We start from the raw sequence: 20,090 nt of genomic DNA on the forward strand, positions 1-20,090 counted from the left end.
TAGTTAAGTTATATACACGAGTTTTACTTGATCTGAGTTTTCTTGCTATTACCACAGCAAAACCTCTAGCCCCAAACGTCCCCCACCACAACTATCGTATCTCCGCCACACTGCCATCATATCCCAACCACCACCGTGCTGCCACACCTCAATGCGCACCATATTTCCAACACCATCATCACTTATACTACTACACCAAGTCACCAACCATCACTATACCTCCACCATTGATATAAAACCACCAGTCCAACACCATTATTACCACCAATCCACCTACCTCCATTAAAAAGGAAAATTTATAATTAGAGAAATGTTATTGAACTAACTTGAAACTTCTAACTTGATAAATATGCTACTTATAAGTAACTATTTGTCAAATATAATTTTTGATAATTTGTAACTTTAGTAGAGTAAAATTTTCGTAATAGAAGTAGAAGAACATCCACCTTTTGTTGTCAAACGACACGTTAAAAAATACTTTTAACATTATTTATTGGCTATTCAAGTTAAAGGGAAGTAGGAATAATTTGGTGATAGAGATACTTGCATGACCATACTACTTCTTGGTGTAATTGTGCATGATCGATATTTTAACTACATCAAAGCCAAAACAGACATCATCCCATGTAATTCTAGGTGAAGGAAGGAAAATTTAGAGTAAACTTGCTAACCCTGCAATGGGCAATTGAAGCTCAACTTCTGTAAGCGAAAAAAAAGATACAGAAATTTTGATCAAAGCAATACAAGGTAAAGAGCACAACTGCCATCATTCTGCAAACATTACTGTTCAAGAGATTTTGCAGCTCAAAAGAATGTTCCGAACTACTTTTTTCTTGGGTTGTACATAAATCTAAGAACCTTGTGGCAGATACTAGGGCTTGTATAGTTTAACAAAAAAAACAGGAACACCTTCGTAATAAAATGGAAGATAAACAAAGGATAGGAAGAGATCAATGGACAACTCCTCTTTGTACTTCCCATATTCATATATCAACAAAAAAGATATACAGCTTCACCAAAATACTGCATCTACATATTCTCTTGATATCGATGTTCACCTAGGGTAAAAACAAGAGCGCACTGGCGGTCGTTGATAAAATTCACCACCATCTGTAAGAACCATTCTATGTATAGTATACTATATGAACTCTTGGACTTGTTCGAAGTGAAACCCTCAAATTTTATGATGGCCCAAAATTAGGGCATGTATTTCAGCCCAACTATCGACCGTGTAGAGAGTACCAGATAATCCTTTCCAGCCAGCAGACTCGCTGCTTTCCACAAATTCTTTCTGTTTCTTCACTAAACCTGGAAATAGAGGGACAAAGGAAACACCAAACTGAGTGGCCAATCTCCTTAAGCTTCCGCTTGATCCGATCACAATCCCTATATCTGCCTCGAGCAGGCAAAGTAAGTCACCCACAGAGTCCCCAATGTATACAGTCATGAGCTTCTTGCTGTTTTCATCTTCGTTCGATTTTACTATCTTCTTCAAAGCTTTAACTTTGTCTATAGGAGACTCCACTGTTCTTACAATTTCGCCAGTGGAAATCGCATTTTCGTAAACAAACTCATTTGAGTGTATAGTCAAATCCTCTAGACCTCCTGCTCATGGATAAAAAGAAGAAAACAGACCAAACTTGGAACGTGAGCGAATATGGATGGATGACAAACCCTAAACCCGAAATCATAATAATTCTAGAGTTCCAGTAGTAAGAGACAAACCTGATGCAAAAGCTGACCTCGTGAGATCTGCACACCAACAATACGAAAGGACATGGACAACTGCATTCAGCTTTTCATTCTTGAGAACCTTTTGAAAGAAGTCTTTACAACCGTCTTGGAATATCATATGTTCACCAGCTCGCTTTATGTCTTCCAAGTTTATACCCTTTAGTACACCTGAATCAATTACTCTTAGGTTCGCTCGTCTCTCAAACTCCGATAGTTCCTCAAGGGCCTTGCTTAGTCCTTCGTAGTCAAATTTCTTATCTGCAAAAGAAAAGGTAATTTGGAACACCTGAGCGTAATTGCGTAAATATAAGCTGATGCCAAGTCAATGGACATCTGATTGAAATTTTGCTTTGTTTTAAATAAAAAAATTTGAAGTATAAGAACCATGGACTGAATGATATTACCTTTTCCGTGAAGCAAAATGTTCTCTATGCATTGTTCATACTCTTCAGTATATTTTGCCGATAGAAAACCCCAGGTGTTCCTTAGATCAACTGATAAAATCCGGGATTCATTTCCTTGCTCATCCTTCTCAGCTTTTGGTGCAGTTAATATTGCAATCTCTGCCAAGATAGCACAGGAGTCGACAACAGTACATGTCAAATCAAAATCAGAAAATAACATGAGACGCTTTTCAACAGGGTCGATCATCTTAGATAGGGGGACGAGGGTCTTCTGAAGAACAGATTGAGCAGAAAAATAATCTATCTTATGTATCAAAGCTTGATGGTAAAGCTTTTCAACGACTTCAAGTTCTTCTCCTGTCAAAGGGATGCTCAGCTTATCAAGCAATTCCTCCGTATGCTGAGTTGATGCCTGCAGACAGAATAGAGCAATCTTATATATCTAAAACTGTTTCAATGTAAAAAAGAACACACTATTCATAATTAGCTTATCAACAAACCTCGAAAGCTTCCGACGAGTAAGTCTCAATCCACTTATTGTAGGGGTGACTGCTTTCATCAGGACTAACAAGTGCACGAATCTCCTTGCCAAGAGACGCATAGAGCCTCATATATGGTGTCATAGCACCAAGTGTATAGGCAGCAATTTTAGTTTTCTCAAATGGTGTCGCAATTTTACCAAGACCCTTTTCTCCTTCAACTTTACCCGAAGCTGTCGCCAACAAGAATTCTGTGTATCTCACTGTTGTAGAGTCCGAATTAGTTGTTTTTGTAGGATCCAAACCCCATTCCTGCATAAGTGATTCTTCTTTGAGTATATACTGGTAAATAGTCTAGCCTCACATAGATGGTCCATAGACCATAAATTCAACAATATGTTTATACTTACTCAGTGTTTTATTACGTATAGACATAGTTACTAACTACACAACAAATTTCATTTAGTCATGTCTGAAAATTGCAAGACTAATTGATCTCAAAGTCAAAAGAAGAGATTGAGAAATCTATACAAAGTTAAGAGATCTAATGCATTCATCCTCATGTACTCTGTGGCCGCAGTCTCCCAACCCTAGTAATCAGTAAAAAGAAAAAAAAAATCTATAGAAACGAAAAATGTTTGAACTCTCATGAGATTTTTACAAAAACTTTAGATAATTTCAGGTTATCAGAATGGGGTAGTCCCACATTGCTAAGGAGAACATTCGGAGTCTGGGTTATATGTGTCTGCTCAAACGTAGTAAGTGATGAGGCCTTTTGGGTGGGCTCATGGAGCCTTTGCTAGGAACAAAACCACGTAACTCTTGAGCTTCTGCCTAGGTAAAAAAATAAGGAGATGGCACTGTCACAATGATAACTGCTAAGGGGTGGGGCGTTGCAGATGGTATCAAAGCCGTGGATGGCTCGCCTCCAAGGGTGTGGGTTGTGATAGTCTCACATCGTTGGAGTGTCCAGAGCCTGGGTTATATACGCATGCTAAATCTTAGTATGTGCCGTATCCTTTTGGGTGGGCTCGTAGAGACTAGAGACTTCACGATGCAAAACAACGTATCTGTTGGGCATGGACTTGGGTGTCAATAGTGGGAAAATATAGATAACTGCTAAGGCTTAGAGCGTTACACCAAACTACTCCACACTCATCTTCTTAGGGGGGGGTAGTGGTTATTGGTTGGGGACATTTGAAATGTCCCCAAATGTCCGTGTTATTGGTTGGGGACATTTCAAATGTCTCCAAATGTCCCCAAATGTCCGTGTTATTGGTTGGAGACATTTCAAATGTCTCCAAATGTCTGTGTTATTCGTTCGGGACACGAAATTAGGGACATTTCAAGACAAATTGTTTTTGGGGACATTTGGAGACATTTTAGTGTAAATTTGGAGAGCTTTTGGAGAGAAAATGTCTCTCAAAATATGGAAGACACTTGGGGACATTTGAGTAAGGAAGATAATAAAAATAATTATTATTACCAAATCATATTATAATAATATTATCTTATTATTATATTACTACATTATTGTATTATTATTATTATTACTATTATTATTATTATTATTATTATTATTATTATATATTTGAGTAAGGAAGGTAATAAAAATAATTATCTTATTATTACATTACATTACATTACATTACATTACATTATATTACATTATATTATTATATTATATTATATTATATTATATTATTATTATTATTATTATTATTATTATTATTATTATTATATTAATATTTAACTATATTAAATAATAAATATTTACCAATTGTCCATCAATGTCCACAGATATCTACAGATGTCTACGAAAGTCGAAAAATATATATTTGGAAATATTAATTAATTTTTTTTATTTCATATGGTAAGACAGTAATAATATTAAAAATAATAAATATCAACTAAATATCTATCAATGTCTACAGATATTCACGGATGTCTACGAAAGTCGAAAAATATATTTTCAAAGTAGTAGGGCAAATTTATTTCGTATGATTAGACAATAATGATTACATTAAAAAATAATAAATGTCTACCAACTGCCATCAATATCCTCAGATATCCACAGATGTCCACAAAAGTCGAAAAATATATTATTGAAACATGAGTACAAATATATTATTTCATATGGTTTGACAATAATGATAATATTAAAATAATATGTCTATCAATTATCCTTCAATGATGAGATAATAATAATAAATAATAATAATAATAATAAATAATAATAATAATAATAATAATATCCACTACACATTTTGTACATGGATTCAATATGTTGAAATGTCCCCAGGACATTTTGTCCATGAACCAAATGTCTTGAAATGTCTTTGAGACATTTTGTCTATGAATCAAATGTCCTGAAATGTCCATAAAGACATTTTGTCTACGGACAAATGTCCCGAAATGTCTTGAAATGTCTCTGGAACATTTTGTCTCTGAGTGTCCTCCAATGTCCTGAACCACAACCCCCCCCCCCCCCCCCTTAATCTATTATTCCTAAGTTTTGCAACACTAAAGTGAATCCATTGGCAAACTCGAAACTATTTTTCATATAAAGGACCTAATCAGCTAAAAGCCTAAAACTATCTCTGATCATCCAAAAACTAACTAGGAAAATCATGCAATATATCAACAAAATCCAGCAATTTGAGTACACTAGGTGGTCACAATCACAATGACCAAATCAATAAAACCTTATATGAAACAGTTGATTAAAACGTAAACTTACTTGAAGATAAGAACCATGATTCTTTAATTCCTCTATTATAGTCTTTCTGAACTCCAAGATCGCAGCTTTATCATCATCATCATCGGCACATTCTTCCGCCAATTCATACCTAAAACACAACCCCCAACATAACGATTCAAGATAAATCCACAATCGAGTAAATCAGTACAAAATTCAAATAGAAGGAAAACGAAAATTACGCTCGAGAAAAAGCCTTAAGGAAATGAACATCTTGAGAAATATAATGGCGAAATGCTTCAATTTCCAAATTTCCAGCTGCCAAGCAAACAACTAGAGGTGTGAACTTGGCGTAAACCGATTCCTTTTGAAATTTGAGCCAAAATCGATTCGCGATACCTTCTTCTGAAATTGATTTGGTAACGACAGCCATTGAATTTCTCGATTTCGATAAGTTGTAGGAGAATCTAACGCCGGAGAAGAAGGAAGATCGAGAAAGATAGGGTTTAACAAGATCGGAGCATACTAAAGAGATGAAATTAGGGCTTTTTATGGGGTTCAATAGGAGACGCATCAGAAAGAGAGGAGGGAAAGAGAAGTTAAAGAGGGAAAGAATGGAAGATGGACTATTAATTCAAGATTTAACTATTTATTGAATCACTACTATTCTCGTGATAGGTGAGTTGAAACGGGCGGGGGACTGAGTTTGGCACCCATCTAGTTTTTTTTTTTTTTTTTTTGTTGAACTAGACAGTTTAAGTTTGATTCAGTCGACTGAAATTCAATCCAGATTTAAAGAATGAGAAAAGACAAATACTAATTTAGTGGTCCAAACTTTATAACGCACAATGATTTTTGTTTCGTACATTATCTTTGAACTAGACAGTTTAAGTTTGATTCAGTCGACTGAAATTCAATCCAGATTTAAAGAATGAGAAAAGAAGAAATACTAATTTAGTTGTCCAAACTTTAAAACGCACAATGATTTTTGTTTCGTACATTATCTTTTCGCTGAAAATTCGTATATTGTCAAACGTTCGAGAGGAAAAGACGAACCATTTTTCAACTTTAAGAATTTGTGATGGTCCTGGTGAAACACTTTACCACAAAGAGTCCGGGATAAAATGTCCCCAGAGGATAGAAAGTAGTGAAGGGAAACACCGTGACTTAGATAAAAATATCCCCAAACAACTAGAAAGTAGAGAAGGAAAACACGATGACTTAAATAAGATTATTTCATTTTGTCAAAATGTAGCCTCTAAAAGGGAGTTGAAGTAGGTAGTTGTCGAAAGGCTTTATGATATCCAACAAGAAACCTTTTTTCTTGAATGGCATTTTATAAAACTTTATGTTCATTATAAAAGATAATGGCGTAAATTACACATATGACGTTAAAAAAAAGACAAAATGTGAAATGTTAGCTAGGATTATACTGCCTAGATTCCCTACTATTTTTTCTATAAGTCCAAGATAGGCCACATCAAGATGTCGTAATCTACACTTTTTCCTTCGTAAAAGTATATGAATATTTGATTTTGGGTGGGCGGTTTGGTTTATTCCTTTTAATGACAAATGAAAGAATATTTTGGAAAGGGTATAGACTTACTATATCTATTCTAGATAATGTTGGAGTAGAGAGACAAAGGAGATGGATGGTACACAAACTAAAGTATCGTTTATTTTTCCAAGTCAAATATGGAATATGATTTGAATGATAATTCGAGTGAGATTTTAGAATACTCCTGACGTCTAATCGCCCTTACATAAGTCTATTTGAATAAGATGATTTAGACGAGTCGGATTAAAGAAAGGAAAATGCAACCTTTCTATTCTCCATATTAGAGTGAAAACTATATGTGATGGCTCTAACCAAACGATTCCACATACAAACTCTCACACAAATTATTTTTCGGAATGCAGATTATTCATTTAAAGGTCAATCAGGTTGAATTATCGAAAAGCCTTCAAGAACTGGTTCCATGTAACAATATTCACATGGGAATGGGTGGCAGTTTATCAAGAAATTATCCATTAATAGAGTTTTTATTTATCCTAAGCGAGATTTAAAATCTAACTCCAAGTGTGGATTGACTCTGAGTCATATTATTAGAATGTGTTGAAGGTGTCTTGAATATGGGTTGATAACTAATCCGGTTTGCTCGCCAACCGCTTACAAGGCGGAGTTTTGGACCCGTTAGCAAAACTAATTACCGAGACAGAACTGGTATGTGAAGCAGGACTCCGAGGCAGAGCTGGACTCCGAGACAGAGCTGGAATGCCGAGCAGGGTTTATGTCGGTTATTAGTGTTAGCGTATCCATGTGTATTTCGGATTTAGAAAGAGAGAGTAGGTGAGGGGGTGTGTCGGTGGGATTAGAGTTTTAGTAGCTATATAAACTAAAACCTTAGGAGATATCTGTGTCGAATTCTCACGAATCTCTTGTGTAACTTGTTTGCTTAACATAGTGGAAATCATCACGTCTTTGTCGTCGTGGAGTAGGTCTCACCAACCGAACCACGTAAAACTCTTGTATTCTGTGTGATTGTTCTTTATTTCTTATTACTTTTCTTGGATTACTTGCTTTCGTCATGACATAATGTTTCTTTTTGTTCGACACGTAAATCTCGGTCGATTTTGGGTCCATTTGAGTCAGCCTAATCAGATCAAATTGGGACAATAAAGAAAACAAACACCACCAACTAATGTAGTGACTTACCCATTTTGTGTGGTAATTCACATGAACCACGATAATGATTGAAAGGTATAGACAATTCTGTTCTAATATAACACCTTCTAGCCAGATCCTCACAGATCTGACTCAAAGAAATACTATTTAAAATGACTTTCAATATAGTATAGTAAGTTAAAGCAAAAGGAAATTAGGTTCTTAATGAATAAAATTAAGGAGAAAAGCAAAAGGTAAAAAGAAAAGATAATACTAATATGTTTGTTAATTTTGTACCTTTTGGGTGCGTTTGGATTTAAGTATCATTTTGTCCATGATTAGGTAATTAGTTTTCAAATAAAGTTAGGACATGGAAACCCCAAGAACAAGAGAAAGAAAGGATCCATAAGCATAAGCAGTGATCTCAGAATCAAGAACAGTCTTTCGATATTATTTTGACAAAACTAATACAAACACGAAACCAAGTCGAGCAGCAGAAGCTAACGAAAAACAACTTAGAAGCCTTAGGAGGTGAGGAGAGTGGCTATTACATAAACTAAATCACGGGTTGGTTGCAGTCTGAGAGAATAGTCCCACATGGACAAAAAGAAAGTTTCATGTGCGAGAATTACACTCATATCTAGGGTTTCTCTACTTATGTAGATTGGTTCTGAGTTGGATGCCCATTGACTTATTACAGTCGATGGTCGGAGAAATGGTTTGGCTAGAAACCAATCATGGTGTTCTTAGGCTTTATATTTTCCATTTGTTCCTTGCTAACATGGTTTCGACAAAACCAGCACAAATTATCAGTGTTTCCACAATCTAAACATATAAGTGCAACAACAAAAACCAATTCAAGCAAGATCTATGACGTTTTTTTATAATAATAATATGATTGAATTGAAGAAGATGTCTGATATTCGGGTAACAGCTATAACATTATCAACGGGTAACAGCTATAACATTATCATTCATCGAAACACTATGAAAAAAAAATTACGAACAAAACTGAGACTTGTCATGCTTCCAAATGAGCAAAATCTATGTCCGTGGCAAAAGTAAATGACGATTATAACGAAAAACAATCCTTATTCTAATGCAAGATGATTCATAACTTTCTAAAGATAGAATTGTATGTGTAGTTTAAAACATTTGTTCATATATTTAGATGCAAACAAGGTTGTACACATGGGAGCTCAATTTTAAGTTCTCCGTATAGGATGATGATTCAGAATTCATACCTGTCGATCCGATACTGGAGTTCCCACTCGTCATCTTGTTATAAGCTCCCGAATGCAAGCAGTATACTTGAGAGGAACTTCTATTGTGTAGATGAAGCTCTATTTGATGTAATTCATGATCGATCCCTTTGTTCATTCTTCCAAGAATTTTTTGCAGCTTCAGCAGATGAGTCACCAGAGTCCCCATTAGATTCTCCCTTCGGTTTTGAGAAGAAAGGATCCCACACATGAGCTCCTACCTCCCTTTGTCCTTCCTCTAATAATTCGTACTTCCAACTATTCTCCTCTATAAAATCATCATTTGTCCGTCCTTCAACAATATCTTTCCTTAAATTAGTAACTTTGTTGATAATTGCCTGTACAGCTACATCGAAGGCGTCTTTTACGGTCTCCAATCTAGACCTAGGATCAGCATAGATAAGCTTTGGTATAAGGTTTATAACCTCCTCTCTCATGATCTTAACTTGCTCAGGAGGAATTTGAAGAAGCCTTTGCTCGATACTAACGTTGTTACGAATGTCATCTTCCGGAATGAAGACTGAATAGCTTGTGTAATTCCTAGGAAGATGCCATGTATACTGTGTGTAAGCCGACCCAGGATGGAAAAATACGGGTATACAACCCGCCAACATTGAATCGAAAGCAGATCTACGAGTATATGAATCACCCTGAGGTTGTAAGCAGAACAAAGACTGCTGAAACATCTGCATTATACTGCTAGGAGAATGACACTTACTCTCCCCAAAATCACATTCGAGTAGCTTCCCACCTTTGGATTTCCTACATTGATCGATTAATTGCCCTCTAATTGACTTGGGGTTACCGGGACGAGGAGCACCAGCGAACGAGAAAAGATATGGACGTTCCAAATTTCTCATTCGATCTTGCCAAGCAAACACTTCAGAATCCTTTGCCGGGTGGAAGTAAGTAGGATATGGTATACCGAAATCATTTGCGTTCCACGGGCTCGATTCTACCACAAGCATAGACATGTTTCTAGCAGCAGGAAGAAACAAAAGTTTATTACCCCAATCAGATTCAAGATCAGATAATCTCCTGAAATCCCATGTTATTCTTCCTGCAACTAAAAAATGATCTTTCCCACCCATAACTTTCCACTCAGGTGTCTTCACAAGCCAATCCACCAAAGCCAAAGATGCAGCATCTCGAACTGAAGTATTATATCCCCAAAGGTATCGCGCAATATCTAAACCTGCATAAAACGGGACAAAAACAGCAGCGGCAATCGAAGAATCTTTCGTCAAACACTCATATTGCTTCATTCGGTTACTAAAGATCACATCAACAGCAAACTGATTCGTCGCATACCACCCAGTATTCGAGAACACACCTTCGACATTCTCCAACGGAGGACCTAATCCAGCATTACTAGTAAATTTACACATATTGGTCCAAAGACTAAGACTCTTACATTGCTTCAACATATCTTCATTGAATTCAGGTGGAAGATCATGAACATAAATATATCTCCCCCCACAAGGATCACTCTTATTATCGACCGTTCTTAATGCCCGACTAAACGGATAACTATCGGAATCTGGTTTCGAATTTGTTGACTCTGTATGAACTGGAACAGGTTTGGGTATTTGTTTGGGTTCATCAATGGTTCTCAGAAAACTCTCAGAACCTAGTTTAGGTATTTGTTTGGGTTCATCAATGGTGTTGGAAAAGCTCTCCGAAACTGATTTTTGTTCTTGTATTTGTATAGATTCATCAACAGAACCATTTTTAAGAACAATAACTTGGAAGTAAAAGAGAAAGAACCAAAACAAAACAGATAATGAAATCAAGAAAAAGATTCGAGTTTGTTGATTCTTTCCAACCATTTTCTCCATCTGATCAGTTGGAATGGTAGCAATAGATCGACGTCTCATCAGCATGCAAAGATACTAATAAAGACTTACAAGAACAGAAACCCTAACTCACAACATTGACATAGTAAATCTATATATCTAAACCCAAATTTGAAAACCCTTAATTTATTTTACTTCCAGAATACAATCAAACTACCAGCTTTCAATTTACACAACAGAATCGATTAGAAATGGGTAAAGAGCAATTGAATCTAGATATGAATTGAGTACTAATTCTTTGATGAATTAATAGATCAAATTGGAGAACTCAATTTAAGTTTGACTAAATTATTACCAAAGAAATTGCAATTTACTTGATTTCCTCAAATATGAAGACTTCCCCAGATGAAAAAGAAGAACCAGATCCATCAATTTCCATAACTAGATCAGTTTGAATCAAATAAATTACCAGTGATGATACAGTCATATCATATTGAGTACTTACTATATAAGAGAGAGAGAGAGAGAGAGGAAGTCAAATGAAGAAAGAGAGTAAAATGAAGACCCAATTGGAAATTTCTAGGGGGTGGTGTCATGTTTTTGTTGGGGTATATAAGAGCAAGTCCAACCAGGGACTGTCTCAGGCCCTTAAACCACTTTTTCACCAAATTTTACAGCTTCAGTTCAACTCCTAAAATTCAGCTCCAACCCTAGCCTCTATTGGGACCCTAAAATTTGAATTTTGGATTTATCTCTTTTCTACCCTTCCAACCACTATATTAGATTCTTTATCAACTTTTTTCCTCTATAAATACAACTCTTTTTCTCTACAAATTCTAATGCATAACATGATTATTGACTTTCAGCAAAAAAAAAAAAACATGATTATTGAAGGCGAATGAGCAAATGCTACAACCGTTGTCGATGAATGTGAAATGGGTCCGGTACATCGTGGAAAATCGTTACAGATGAATTGCTTGACCGTATGGGTTGAGTTAGACATGACATCCACACCCGGTTGGAGGCGGATCTTATTGAACACGTGTGAAATACGAGATCTAACAACAACGAATATATTATTTTAAGTTTTTTTTTATCAATGTAATGCATTTTAAGTTTTTTAATTAATGAGTTTTATTTATTTTGTTTAAAAAAAATAAGAAAGTTTGGACCGTTGGATGTGATCCAACGACTAGATGAGTTTTTTTTATTTTGTTAAAAAAAAAAAATTGGACCGTTTGATCTAACAACCAAATCTGGTCATTGGATCACATCAAACGGCTGGATGTGATCACCCAACATGACCGTTGCGAACTCCCCAACGGTCATGTTGGAGAGTTCAGCCGACCCTTAATCAAGGGACGGCTGGGGTTGGACCAGGGGGAGGGGCCCTTAATTACCCCAAGAGCCCTTGATTGAACTTGCTCTAAACCTCTAGTCAATCTTGACCTAGCTTCATGCCATTATTCCTGACCCCCACCACCACTAACATCAACCTCCAACTAAGTTTGCTGAAAACTATTTGTCATAAAAAGGGAAGTGACTCCTCTTCCCAAACGAAGAGGAGGTGGAGGGGGAATGGTGACATAAATAAAAGGCCAAGATAGGGAGAAAATGAAATTAGGACGGCATGGGTCGAAGATCGTTGTGGTCGGAGGACATAGAGAAAAAAATTAGTGATGGTGGTCCTGGTGGAAGTCGGAGGTGGTTGTGTTCGGAGGACAAAAAAAGAGAAAATTTTGTGATGGAGGTGATTGGAAGTGCCGACAGTGGGTGTAGAAATGACATAGATATGGAGACATAAGCAAGGCCAAAAAGTTTTCAACAAAAAAAAAAGTAAGAGGCCAGTGTGGCATAGGCCATTCGTGGTTTTGGTCTGAAGAGGACACAGAGTGGTGGCAGAAGTCAGAGGTGATTGTGCTCGGAAGAGGACATAGAGAGAGAAAAATTAGTGATAGTAGTGATTGGAAGTGGTGAGGGTGGATTGGTGGTGGTGGTGGTGGTGGTGATTGTATTCCAGTCAATTTTGGTGCAACTAGCTAGATACATCCAAATTCTATATTCCCCTAGTGGTAAGTGGATGCCCCCAAAGCACCCCACCTTTCTAGGTGATCTAATTTGAAACGTACAACCTGGCGCACATTAGAATCGTACGCTTCCTTCCCTCTTTCTTTGTTGTCGCCTGTCGGTAGTCGGTGCTGAATTGTACGATACTGTGTTACCCATAACAAGATAATAAATTTACGACACCCAATTAAATCTCATCACGTGATTCATTTATTGAGATCTTCTTTTATTATTTCCCCACGTGGCGAGATCTATCTTAGATTCCACCAAAGACTACACACTTGTTTCTCTCCACGTAGGATGAAACGGACATGTCAGATTTAGGAAGTGACGTCAGCTGACAATTTGTCGAGTTGTAACTTGTAATAAATGGATGTTAGAAATGAACTTTTGTGCCGTTTTTTACTTTTTGGAGTGTGATTACCGTTTAGATGCTTACACGTGTCACAATGTTAGATAGAAAAGTGGGTCCCAGTGAGAAACGGAAGATCTGAACCGTCCATATCAAATCGAGTCAACAAGAAATACGTGACGGCGACTAGATTGTGGGGTAGCCCTAACACTCACGAGACGGCCCGTGTTTAGTGGGCCGGCTTGAGCAGCCGACACAGATCTCGGAGGCTGTTGATTTCAACGGCTGATTGTTGTTGATATCATATAATATAGGCAAGACCGCAAGAGGCACAAGAAGAGCAAACTTATGTATAAGTCAAATATTATTGTTTCTAGAGAACACTTATGTGATAAAATAGTTAGGAAGTTAAATATCAAAAAGAGGAAGCTTGGTTGGTAAGCGAAAGAATCTTCGTTGTTAATTGAATATGTTATAGTTGAAATTGTAATATAATATTAGAGGGGAAACTTCAAAAGAAGCAATTGCTAATTGTTAATGGGTCTTTCAAAAAAAAAAAAAAATTTGTTAATGGGTTATATTAGCACGACTTCGAAAAAACTACATTAGTGTTGGAAATTGTGATAAGTGGATCTCTAAAGCAATTTTAAAACAGAGTTGGAGTATTAGATTGAATTTAAGGCATTAATTAATAATTTGAAGTCTTAAATCAGGGTTACGTGCCATAACAACGTCACTCGAGCTAGAAGTAGTGGCCGACCAGTTTCTATTCAATAACGGGTTTCATTTTCCAACTATACTCAGTTGTACGAAAGTGTAATGCTATGGACAATGACAATACTTTTTTCTTTACTATTGAAGTATGTAGTCACTTAGTATTCTTGCCCATGTAAATTATTAGGTTCCGACCCATTTACAACACTATCTCGATAAAGTATATTTTAGGTTCCCACATCCCCTTGTATTACCTCCAAAACAATTTGTAAGTATATTTTAGCTCTTTGAAGCTCTAATTTTGGGGTAGAAAAAGAAGTGCACAACCACTAAGTATTGAGAAACAAAACAAACAACTAGGGGAATAATCACATCTATTGCTAGTTCCCCATTCTCATGTCAAAGGGTAGGTAGCTCTTAAATTTTCTTTTTATTACTTATTTATGAGGAGGTCATAAGGTCATTTACTGGCTTACAAATATCTAGCATATAACCATATAAATTAATGTCAATATGGAGGTACCCATTCATTGAATTTCCTAACCATATGATATACAATCTTGAGACATAAAATTGGCTATAAGATTTGTATTCAATATGTCATATATTATCATATGTTATTCAAACTAGTCCGCGAACAACTCAAATAAAGTATTCCGACAAGAAAGAAAGTACTCGGTAACCTAACTTTTCTTATACAAATTCTAGGTTTGCTAAAAATGATATTATGTCTAAATAAATCAAATTACCCAAATGGAGGCACCCAGCCAAACCCTAGAAACATTCAACATGTTTTGTGATGATCAGCCACAAATTATTGGTGAAGTCATTTAACAACCCAATATTGGGGTCCTGTTTAAACTTGACTCTACTATGCCTTTTGGGGTTAAATATAAGTACCAAAGGGTTTTACAGGTAGGTGTATATGGAGTGTAAGAATAATTGTAATATTAAGTTCTTGTGTAAGATTTATCATATTTGTCGATGAACAACACAATAAGAAGTTACTTTTCTTTAGGTAAGTTAGCATCCTAGAATAAGAACCTAAAGAACAGAATCAGAACACAGAACAAGAGAAAATAAATTTGTACTCGATCGGACCATGTCGATTCATTGTTTTTCTTCTCTACCATCCTTCCGATAGTCTTCTTCTTCCTCATCCTCCTAGATTTCTTCAGAGGGGTTTTCCTCAAGTTCAGATCCTTGAAAGATAGATGAACTCCAGGATTTCTTATACTTACCTCACTTCCCAACACAATGGAGTTGTTAATTCCTTGAACATTGTTGTTCACATAAATGTTAATGCTATAACAGTTCTCAGAATCACCCGATTTTTTTTGGTTAAAAACTGCTGATGCACCTGTGTTTGTTCCGTTCAAGACGACTTGATTCAACGAGGACGAAGATGAAGAAGACCCATCGCTGTTTTTTGCTGAAAACATCAGATGATCGAACAAACTCGAGAAGTTAAGATCGGCATTTGAACTTTTCCCTTCTTGACCACTATCTGTCATGGTTTAGATCTTCTTTCATTTCTTCAGTTCTTCTGTCCTTTTTATGGAAATTGGGTTTAAGTTTTCCTAAACTGCAAGCAAAGTTTATGTTCCATGGGAATTGCTTAACCTGCACTCTTTCTTCCATAATGGGGAATCAAGTACTGCTTGAGGGAAACCGGCAATTTGATATGGAAGCTAAGACAGGTTATGGGGTTCTAATTATCAATTGAAAGGGTTTAACTCCAGTTATCTGCATGACAAGTTTCCATCTTTTTGAATGAAGAAACACGAACCCCATTCTTCCCAAGAAAGAGTATACAGGATTTGAAACTAACATGCAGAAATCATGAGTTTGCAGAAAGGAATCAGACAAGTTTTCATGATATGATGCTTGAGGACCATGACAAGACGAAATCGAAAGTTTACCTGAAACACTGGAAGGGATAGACGATAGCGAGATTGGTGCTTGATTTGTAGTTAGTGAAAATGACCTTCCCTTGGCCTTTGTATCTGTTATAAGTGAACTATCAATTCGTAAAAGAGCGAAAAAATTGTAAATATGAAGTTTTTTTGTTGTGTCTGCAGCAAAGTTTCACTTGTATATACATGATCAGAATCATCAGATACAAGAGTTCGTACATTCAGAAGCTACACGTATATAAACATACAAAATATTCTTCAGCATAAAATCTCCTTAAGATTAGGGTACTGAAGAGTTTACATACAGAGTAACAACAGTTTTGTGTTTTCCAGAAATACCATCTAAGTCGATCTTGATTCTTGAAGCATTACTTCTCTTCCCCTTGATTGTTTGTATTTTCTTGTCACTTGTCAGCCTTTATATCATGAAATGGAAACCTGTACATAATATTTTTAGCCAAAAGCAACAAAGGCAAAGGTTCTATCTGTTTGCATCTTTTCGGTTCAAAATCTCCCACTACTGTCTACTGATAGAATGAGAGTTCCATCTGCAAATAGATTGTTTTTTGAAGAATTAGCACTGAGAGCAATATAGGAAAGGTGAAAGGTCGAAAGCATTACAAACACGAAGATAGATAGGGAAGAACAGGAAAATAAAATGGATTAGTAGATTGACCGAACAATATAATAATACACCAGCAACTTCAAAATTCACTATTATAAGAATTGTCTTTGACACGAAAGGGTTAAGAACCAAATATGTTCTTATTAGCAAGCTCTAACTGTGAGTATTGCTCTAACTGTGAGTATTCGAAGGCTTTACTATTCTTTTTAGTGTGTGTGTCTGTTGTCGTAAATGTAGCATAAATAGATAATATAAAACAACAAAGAACCTCCTTTGATGGTTTTACCTAATCATACATGTATACCAAATCATCTAGAAATATATGTTTTATGATGTAATGATAAACATTTAAATTTCCAAACGATATGCCAGAAATTAGTAAATATTTGCAAATATCACGGCCCACGGCAACAAATCGTGCTCTCCAGTTTGGTCTTATACTTGTAGCTCTATGCAAGCAACACAAATTACCTAGGCAACTCAAACCACGGAGATAGTGATTAGCTCAATTTGTGGCCACACTATGCAACATATATTCTTTCTTTCTGCCAAATATATGCCCGCTAAACAAAAGAAAACATGACAATAAGAGAGCAATTCACATCTTTTTTTGAAGTTAAAAGCAATTAACATCTCAATCAAGTCGTTATATAATACAAAATGTACATATGGGTGAGTTCAAGAACAAAAAGAACACGAGCAGAAATAAAGAAGAATGGCAAATCAAGCATAAAACTCTTGTCTTTTCTTTAAAATGATATTATGTTGATCAACCCAGGATGATGACTATTACGGAATAGCAAAGTAAAACAATTATTAGTTCAGAACCTACAAGAATCAGAGACAAACTAACAACAATCACATAATAAAGAAAAGAGATCAAGGACAAAGTGCGGTTCCTTGTCTAAGCATAGAGTCAGAGAAAGACATTATATGTAAACTGAGAAAAGACTCAGGGGCATTACCATTATAAGTAGGAGTGGTTGGTCCTTCCAAACAGCTTGAAGCATCGTATGCCCAAAACAACAACAAAAAATATTCAAAATCTAGTTGCAAATAGCAAGCTTCCCTGTCCAGTCGTCAGCGACCCCATAATCAATACTGAGCTCTCTGAAAGGCGGGATATTCTCTATCGCGAAAAGCATAAGATGAGGGTACATCAAATTGTGGTGATCGTACAAAACAAGCTGAACCAACACATTAGGGCATATACTGTGGCTAATATAGCAAGCAACATTCCTCATTCTTGAAACATCCATTGCAAAATCTAAGGGAGGAATTGAAGGGTATTTGGACCGCACATAATCCGGAAAAACTTGAGAGAAGTCTCCCCATTCTGTCCATCGTTCAGGAAACCTATTAGGATAGACCAACCCATCACCATTCATCGAAAGAACCATAGCTTGTTCTCTGGTAAGTACCACTCCAGTATACTCACAAATGAAAGAACCAGCCGTAATTAAATCCAAAGGCCTAACTCCCCAACCCGTTTCTCTAGACCTGAATACTTCTAACCGGTGCTTCAACCCATATTGGCTTACACGATTACGACAAGTTGGAGGGCAACTACAATGTGTGCCACATTCAAATATCAATTGCTTCCCTCTCAAGAGCAATCTATTTTGATCGTAAGCGATTTCCCCTCCATTTTTTTGGATACAATAACAATCATCAGAACAACCAGTAACACAATTACACCCAGCACTATTTCCCATTTGCTCAAATGCCAATGGAGGGTAAACAGTCTTGGCTAGGTACTCAAAATACAATGGTCCTTGATCAGAATCAATATCATTGAAGAGGAAAACAGGTAATTTTTCCTTTCCTCTTGATATATCAAGACTCAAGTAACCAGAAGGTCTTAATGCCAATGGATTCGCTTTCAATTCTACAGAAAACCTAATAATAGAACTACCCATTACTGGTTGATCCTCAATTCTTACTAGTTTATACTTGTAAACACCAAAACCAGATTTACCAATATCAAACCAAGAATCAACAACCCTATAAAGACCATCATAAACATAAACTTTATTAGTAGGACTTGCTTCATTTTTAATACCTCTAATTACCCTAATCTCAATCCCATAAAATTGACTCCTTTCTAAAGCAAGATTACCTCCATCAAGCTTTTGATGAACAGATTGTTTTGATGAATTGTTAAGTTGTCCTCCATGACCAGTATATATAATCACATCACCAGCATCTTCATCATCTTCATACCCACCTGAAACAACAATGCTGGTAGCTACTGGTTCACCACTTTCGCATCGACTAGCAGGAACGTAATCGATTCCAGCTTGAACTTGTCCATGCAACCCTAGAATACACAATTCCATTCTAAAGAAGAAGATATCCCCAACATAAATCCCAGGAATTGAACCAATAATTCTTTTCTCTCTATTTAACCAAAGCCCTTTCAGTTTCATCAAAGAAGCAGCTCTTAAATCCCCTCTTCTTCTAGCAAGCCCTTCAAATCTCAATCTTTCTTCTTCTTGAAGAAAAGAAATACGAAGTGTTTCAAAAACCATTCTTGTTTTTCTAACTAAATCCCTAAAATACCTTTGATCTTCAATCCCTAATTCTGAAACCCTAACCATCTCAGATGATCTAACATCACTCTTCTGTCTTTGAACAATTGCTGTTGAAACAACATTATTATTGTTATCATCTTCGTAACGCGGCACAATTGATAATGAATCTGGATCTAAATCTCTACTAGGGTTTTCAAGTTTCTGTCCTTTCTTAGTGAAAGCAGAACGAAAAAGCTCAGAAACTCGAAAAAATTCAGAATAAACATCATTTCCTTCTGAATTAGACTCAGGAAATAGTTGTTGTATAGGATCAGGATCAGGGTTTTGATTCGAATTTGAGCTAAAATTAGGTAAAATTGAAAATTGTTCATCAAAAGGTTCAGATTTTGCTTCGATTTTGGGGAAAATCAATGGGGGTGGTTCGGGTACTTCAGGTGAATCAGGTAGGAGATTTAGGTCTATAAATGGAACAATAGAACCCATTGTCTTACAGTAATTTAGGTTGAAGAAGATGAATCAAGAGAGGAGATTTTTCATGAAATTTAGGGCAAAAATTCTTCTTTCAGTATCAGAGTTGGTATCTTGTGAATGTAATTAAATGAAACATTTTGTAAGTTAGAAGAGAAAGAAACTCCGTTAACGGTTGATCCGGTAATAACCTAGAGAGAGAAAGAGGATGCTACTAGACAACATCCCTCATTTTTCTACAATTCACCATTCTCAGACAAAGTTTACTAGTATTTTTATAGACTAGGTATAACCCATGCATTCGACACAGACTAATTTGTTTGAAACTAAAGTTTGAACCGGTAAAACGTGAAGGTACTTTAAAGTCTTTGAAAAG

General features: G+C 36.1%; 2 protein-coding genes and 1 pseudogene across 6 annotated transcripts; all 3 read right to left on the minus strand.

Annotated features, from left to right (window-relative positions):
• Positions 1-886: 886 nt before the first annotated feature.
• On the minus strand, positions 887-6,312 carry LOC147555357 (bifunctional TH2 protein, mitochondrial-like). The gene is made up of 7 exons (XM_086662876.1): positions 6,182-6,312; positions 5,558-6,089; positions 5,358-5,466; positions 2,639-2,929; positions 2,139-2,550; positions 1,726-1,992; positions 887-1,605 (listed from the first exon to the last, which is right to left on the minus strand). Exons 2-7 carry the CDS (start codon positions 5,887-5,889, stop codon positions 1,175-1,177), a joined length of 1,842 nt encoding a protein of 613 aa, XP_086519002.1. The 5' UTR covers positions 5,890-6,089; positions 6,182-6,312; the 3' UTR covers positions 887-1,174.
• Positions 6,313-8,367: 2,055 nt separating this feature from the next.
• Positions 8,368-11,698, minus strand: MUR3 (Exostosin family protein). The gene has a single exon (XM_086662877.1). It carries the CDS (start codon positions 11,123-11,125, stop codon positions 9,338-9,340), a length of 1,788 nt encoding a protein of 595 aa, XP_086519003.1. The 5' UTR covers positions 11,126-11,698; the 3' UTR covers positions 8,368-9,337.
• Positions 11,699-15,097: 3,399 nt separating this feature from the next.
• LOC147555359 (histone-lysine N-methyltransferase family member SUVH2 pseudogene) lies at positions 15,098-19,809 on the minus strand (annotated as a pseudogene). 4 transcript variants are annotated; one of them, XR_015234861.1, is made up of 3 exons: positions 17,678-19,809; positions 16,094-16,635; positions 15,098-15,801 (listed from the first exon to the last, which is right to left on the minus strand). The product of XR_015234861.1 is annotated as a histone-lysine N-methyltransferase family member SUVH2 pseudogene, transcript variant X4 (transcript). The 4 variants fall into 4 exon arrangements; XR_015234859.1 differs by having other exon boundaries at positions 15,098-15,917; XR_015234860.1 differs by having other exon boundaries at positions 15,098-15,997.
• Between the last annotated feature and the right edge of the window lie 281 nt (positions 19,810-20,090).

This window comes from Eschscholzia californica, unplaced genomic scaffold (genome assembly GCF_041429995.1).
Source record: "Eschscholzia californica isolate CP2 unplaced genomic scaffold, dmEscCali1.0.p SCAF_2, whole genome shotgun sequence".
Classification (NCBI taxonomy): Eukaryota; Viridiplantae; Streptophyta; class Magnoliopsida; order Ranunculales; family Papaveraceae; genus Eschscholzia; species Eschscholzia californica.

Bases quoted from the DNA above. Each gene is read 5' to 3' on its own strand.
- MUR3 (XM_086662877.1), bottom strand. From the start codon at position 11,125: ATGCTGATGAGACGTCGATCTATTGCTACCATTCCAACTGATCAGATG.
- LOC147555357 (XM_086662876.1), bottom strand. From the start codon at position 5,889: ATGCGTCTCCTATTGAACCCCATAAAAAGCCCTAATTTCATCTCTTTA. The intron at 2,930-5,357 runs GTAAGTTTACGT...TCACTTATGCAG, and splicing joins ATCATGGTTCTTATCTTCAA to GAATGGGGTTTGGATCCTAC. The intron at 1,993-2,138 runs GTAATATCATTC...TTTCTTTTGCAG, and splicing joins CATTTTGCTTCACGGAAAAG to ATAAGAAATTTGACTACGAA.